Source organism: Triticum dicoccoides, chromosome 1B, assembly GCF_002162155.2.
Source record: "Triticum dicoccoides isolate Atlit2015 ecotype Zavitan chromosome 1B, WEW_v2.0, whole genome shotgun sequence".
Taxonomy (NCBI): Eukaryota; Viridiplantae; Streptophyta; class Magnoliopsida; order Poales; family Poaceae; genus Triticum; species Triticum dicoccoides.
In genome coordinates, this window is record NC_041381.1 from 652,948,115 (window position 1) to 652,954,279 (window position 6,165).

The window sequence follows — 6,165 nt, forward strand, 5'->3', positions numbered from 1 at the left end:
CTACCAAAACGTAAGTTGGAGGAGATGAGGATCATACTACATACCGGCAGCCTTCCCAGTGTCAGTCTTGATCACGGACACTGGCCTGCTGTAGCCGCCTCCGGTCGCCCGCCAACACCCACGATGGGACACGATGGACGACATGTACCTGATTCCACAAGGAAGACGATCGAGGGTCGTCGCTCACAATGCCGCTCTTGTCTTGACCGCCGCCGCCACCTGTCTAGGGAAACTTTTCTTTCCCTGAACTTGGTGAACCTTTAGCTTGTGTGCCTGAGACACTCTGCAAACACCAAATGGTATGAGAACAATCACGATTATTAATGTAAAAGGGAGGTCACTGTATTTACTGATCTGAAAGTGTTGTATATGATAAAATCAAAATAGCCAGAAGCCTGAAAGTGACCCAACAATACTTTCAACAGTTTGCTGTTTGTGCAAGCAGTAGTATGCTTTAACCTCATAAATCGAAACATAACATGTTCAGGGCCAAAAATGTTGACCAAAATAAAGTGGTAGCAAGCCTATTTAAATTCATGACCGGTGCAGCCTCCTAGCTTAATAAATATATAATGGCAGTTCTGGCTGGTACTTAACATGGAGCAGCGGCAACCTCATATACTCAGCAGATAGCATCAACCTATAAAGAAAATGTGAACCAAATCAAAGTGGCATTGCTCCAAACCATAGAGCATACTTGAAAATCCGCTTCTCCATATCTTTTCTCTCAAATAGAGGCATGCTAAAGCTCTCACATAAGAGGTTGCCAGTGCGTATGTCAAGCCAACAAAAAGAAACAGGAGAGCGCAACCTACAAAAAAAAGAATGCAATTCTTTTACAACAATGAATCATAGAGCAAGCAAATGACAAGGGACCGAAAGAGAAGCAATCAACATGGCTCAGCATGCAAGCGGCCGGCGTAATCTGCCACTGCAGCAGCTTGGATTTTCATCGAACGCCTTATAGGTAGATACAAAAACGAATCTACACAAACAGGGATGAGATATTCTGTTGTTAAATTGAAAAAATAAGTGAAAAGGAGAGGGGAGAAGGCAAATCAGGAGGGGGGGGGGGTGTGAAGAGGTGTGGGTACCTGCAGAGGCCAGATGCGGCAGAGGATTCATCGGAACTATGTTACATAGAAGCTCAGCTACGGCGGCCACCCGTGCTTCTCCTCTTGACCACGACAACGACGCCGCCCGGACTCCCGCCATGCTCCGCCACAACCAGGGCACCCGTGCTTCAGCTGCGGCGCCCACACGTGCTCCCTCCTCCAACGCCATCTTTCCACTGCTTGGATCTCGTTTTCCTCCTCCAACGCCATCTCCATCTCCATCTCCGTCCTTTATATGCTCCATTATCATCTTGTTATGTTCTCCAACTTATTCTTCCTCATCCTCGAAGCGATAAAAAGAAAGAAGCAAAAAACATGGCGTGGCATGAGACTGACGGGTGGGACCGTGGGAGCCCACCTGTTTTTTTTTTTGGGAAAGGAGCTCACCTGGGTTGGGTCGAAGTCGAACCAGATCAACCCTCCCCCCCCAAAAAAAAGTCGAACCAGATCAGACACCAGACCCACGCAAATCACTCCACCACGCTTTCCCCATTCCCTCGCCGTGGCCGTCCGCCGCCGCACTTCCGCCGTCTCCGCGGGCGGCGCCGCCATGCTCCGGCTCAGGTGCTGCCTCCTCACCCAGCTCCTCTGGCCTCCCAGCTCCGCATCTCCCACCTCCCACCTCAGCCGCCTCATATCCGCCGCCGCGCCCGCCGTCTTCCCGAACCCTAGCTTCGCCGTGGAGGAGTACCTCGTCGCCACCTGCGGCCTCACCCCAGTGCAGGCCTTCAAGGCCTCCGCCAAGCTCTCCCACCTCAAGTCCCCTTCCAAGCCCGACGCCGTGCTCGCCTTCCTCGCCGACCTCGGCCTCTCTGGCGCCGACGTCGCCGCCCTCGTCGCCAAGGACCCGCAGTTCCTCTGCGCCAAAGTGGACAAGACCCTGGCCCCCGTCGTCCTCGGGCTCACCGGCCTCGGCCTATCGCGTTCTCAGATCGCGCGCCTCGTCTCGCTCAGTCGCGGCCACTTCCGCAGTAGATCCATCGTCTCCAACCTGCATTACTGCCTGCGCCTCTTCGGCTCCTCCGAGGACCTCTTCCGGGTGCTCAAGTGTGGCGCTGGCCTTCTCTCGGCTGACATCGAGCGGGTGGTCAAGCCCAATGCTACGTTCCTTCGGGAGTGCGGGCTAAGTGATTGCGACATTGTCAAGCTGTGCATCCTTCAGCCATGGCTGCTCCACTCCAGCATGGAGCGCATCCGGGCAATGGTGGCACACGCTGAAGGTATTGGTGTGCCTCGTGGCTGTAAGATGTTCAGACATGCGTTGCATGCTGTTGCACGCTTCAGCAAGGAGAAGATAGCCACCAAAGTGGAGCACTTGAAGAAGACATTTATGTGGTCAGATGCTGAGGTCGGCGTTGTTGTCTCCAAGTTTCCATCTGTGCTGATGAGGTCTAACCAGATGCTGGAGAGCAAGTCAGAGTTCCTCATCTCTGAGGTCGGGCTGGAACCAACATACATTGCTCATCGTCCAGCAATGCTTAGTTACAGCCTAGAGGGCTGACTCAGGCCCCGGCACTACGCCGTAAAGTTTCTCAAGGAAAACGGATTGCTGGATCGCGGCCGGGACTACTATTCTGCAGTCATGGTGATGGAGAAAGCATTTGTGGAGAAGTACATATGCCCTCACAAGGAAGTTGCACCATACCTTGCTGAAGACTATGATGCCGCTTGCAGAGGGGAAGTGCCGACTAGATTCAAATTTACATAAACCAAGAGCGGGCTATGAGAATTGGTAACTGTGTATGACGCGACAGAGTTTACGCTCTGTGCAGTGAGCTAGTAATTTCTGTTTCGGTGTTATTTGCCTAATTGGATGTTTGTTGTCTGCTCTAGTATGTCTGGTACATGTCAATTTAGTGTCGCTAATTCCATATGAAACTGATAATTTCATTATGACTTCTTTGTATGTCTATCACACCATTCCAGTAGAGAAGGAAGCATCGCACTACGGTGAACATGTCCATCCTCGTATCATATTGACACACGTAATGGAACTAAGAGTGGGAGATTAGGGCATTTCTGCAAATGGTTTCAAATATCAGCGATAGAGTATGTCGTTATGTTCTCAACGACCATTGCAGTTTTCAGTGCAATCCTCAACTACCTTTCCATGAAAAATGATCCCATTTTGGTCATTATTAATTGAAGTCTCAAAATTTCCATTTGGATGGTGGAAACAATTGTGGAGTTGTTGATGGCCACAATGTGTAGATCACTGCCGAGGATGCAGTTTTGAACTAGTGTGTTGTTTCCTTCCTCTTAGTTCTTCTAAGGTGAAAGTCTTTGTTTTCCTGCAGTTGCTCTGTTTATAAGATATTTACTGTACAAGAAAGCAGGTCATTGTTTACTACTAGTACTTTGTATCAGCTTTTCTCTCTCTCTCTCTCTCTATGTTTTTGGATGGCCTACTGGCTGATAGTTTTTCTAGGGACATCTGATCTCAAATTTGAATAATGTTGTTCGCGTTCTGAAAATACTTGGCAGTTTTACGGCTACTTCATAATTTTTATCACCTTTTGAAAGCCTTATATTACTTAAGCTTTATCAAGCACAAAATGATAGGCCATGTTGTTTCCTTAACAATATTAATTATAATGTTAAATGTATTATATATCTGGATGACTGCTAGGACTGAAGTTTGAGCCAATGGGTCCATTTTATGCCACACAAGTAAGATCCAATGGATCCACACATACAGTGTAAACATGAACTCTTGGAGTTATCAGGTTGTCGTTGCAGTTAAACTTTAGTTAGCTTTTTCTCTTTATTTGTATTTTGCTTCAAGGATCACTGATGGTAGTGCACTTAGTTACTTCCTCGTCCTCTTGTTGGTGGAAGTGTTGCATCAAAGAATGTAAACAGAGGGGCTCGATGAGATGACTACATGGTATGAATCTTCCACCAGTGAATACTGAATACGAGAGAGGTGATCCTTGCAAGTTGCTTATCTCCTTGTTGAAGATACTATGTCAGCAAAATGGGAAACTACCCGCACCTTCTGGGTCTGACTCATCAGAAGAGGTACTTTCTTTGTTTCATGCTTCATTTTGTTGCAGTCATAGTTGTACTTATTATATTACCGTTCTATTGTGTGCATGTAAGGCTGTTCCACTTTGCTATAATTATTCATTCAGAATTTTCATCAGATGGAAGATGCCCATAATGCACGTTTGACTTAACCACCCTTGTGTTGTGATGATGTCATATAGTGCAAGGAAACTAATACTTTTGATACGATTACCATTTCTGAACGGTTGTGCCGCATGCAGTAGACCTGCTTTTTCATAATTAATTATGTTTGGTGTTATTGCCTGGCCATGTCATAGGTTCTGATTCTCCGTTGAAATGTACTGGTTTCTGAACTGAACTATTACCTGCAACTAGCGGCTACTGGTTTGAACCTGTTTCACGGTCCTCATTTGGGCTACAATTTAAAATGGTTCCTTTCCAAGGATTCAGAAGATTACTGAGTTGGATTATACCCAGTTCCAGTAGTATCTCAAATTATAGATTGGTATTATGAGGTAGCTGAATGTCTAACTAGCTCGTCGTCTAGCAATATGAGGCGGTGGAACCTTGCAAAACTTACTCTTTTTTTTCCTTTCGTTGAGTAACATAAGTTAGACCTGTCATTTTGTAGCACCATATATGGGATGATTTTGACTATTTCGGCAACCTTTGTCTGATTCTGGTTTGAATTCTTGGTAATAGGATACAGACGGTCCAGAGATGGCAGTAGCTAAGTAAGCTGTTTTCATCTTGTGAGAGAAGTGGCGCTCATAGTCATATGGGGGATTTTGAATTCCCTCTCAAAGGTCAGATGCAGGTTCTTGTTATACTCTGTCATTGCCATATTTAGCCAAGTGCCCCCCACCCCTAGTAAGTACTACTTGTGGGTTTTACACTGTCTGAAATGAAGATAACGATGTATCTCATGGTCATGGGGTAGCAGCAGCATGCTGGTTTATCATCTCGATAAGCTCTTGGACCAAGCGGTCGACGGGTATGTATATTTGTTCAGTGTGCTTACTCAAAAGTTTTCGATTTACTGAATGTGGATGTCACTTCCTTTCTACTTCCTCCGTCCGGAAATACTTGTCATCAAAATGGATGTATCTAGACGTATTTTAGTAGACTCCCAAAGTTTTCCATCTTGATTTGCTTGCGGATTATTGGGAGCAGTTTAATTTTGAGCTGAGAAGATGGCACCCAATACATGTTCGGTCAATTTATTTATTTTACTCCAGGTGGTAGTGTGTTGGCCGTTGGATAAACAAAATCTTGCGTCCTTTGATTAATAAAGTAACCTTTTCTGTCAAAAAAAAGAAAAAAAAATCTTGCGTGGTCTGTGACGGGCTCGACTCTAAATATTTGTTCAGTTAATTTACTTTTCTGATGCCGCTGCCTGGTTATGTAAAACTCTCTTATTTTTACTCACTGCAATTGGGTACATTTCATCACAAAACAGAGATCGGCGGTACATGCTCACAATTTTTTTTCTCATGAAGAAACAATGAAACTCCTTTTCTCATGCTCACAATTTCCCGCAAAAAAAAAGAAGAAACAATGAAACTGAAACTCCTTTTCGGATCCCAAGCTCAAATGCTCATTGATCAACAGTAAAATCAATAGGGCAGACCGGCCATGTAGCCCCCGCTTGTGCAGGGTCAAGGAAGGGTTTGCTCACTTTGAGTCTACTGTATGCAGCCTTTTCTAACATATTAGTACAAAGATCCACCACACAAATCTTTTTTTTTTGGGTAAGCTTTGATAAATGTTTTGTATGCTTGACAAATTTCAGCATGAAATAACTTTTGTAGAAGTGATGGCAAAAAAAAAATCAGCACTCCAAAATATTTTCAAAAATAGCATTTTTGGAGCATCTTTTTTTTGCCATGACTTCCATAAATACCATTTTGTGCTAAAATGTTTGTCAAAATTTACCACAAAAGAACAGATATATTTTTTTACCTTGTAGGTATGAAGGAATTCAATATCTTCCCATTGATTTGCCCATTTTAGCACAAAATCCCACGCAAATCAACTTTCA

The 6,165-nt window shown here is 45.0% G+C and overlaps 1 protein-coding gene across 1 annotated transcript; it reads left to right on the plus strand.

Annotated features, from left to right (window-relative positions):
- The first annotated feature begins 1,564 nt into the window (after window positions 1–1,564).
- LOC119349407 (transcription termination factor MTERF8, chloroplastic-like) lies at window positions 1,565–3,134 on the plus strand. The gene has a single exon (XM_037617438.1). The coding sequence runs from the start codon at window positions 1,666–1,668 to the stop codon at window positions 2,614–2,616; it is 951 nt and encodes a 316-aa protein (XP_037473335.1). The 5' UTR covers window positions 1,565–1,665; the 3' UTR covers window positions 2,617–3,134.
- Window positions 3,135–6,165: the final 3,031 nt, after the last annotated feature.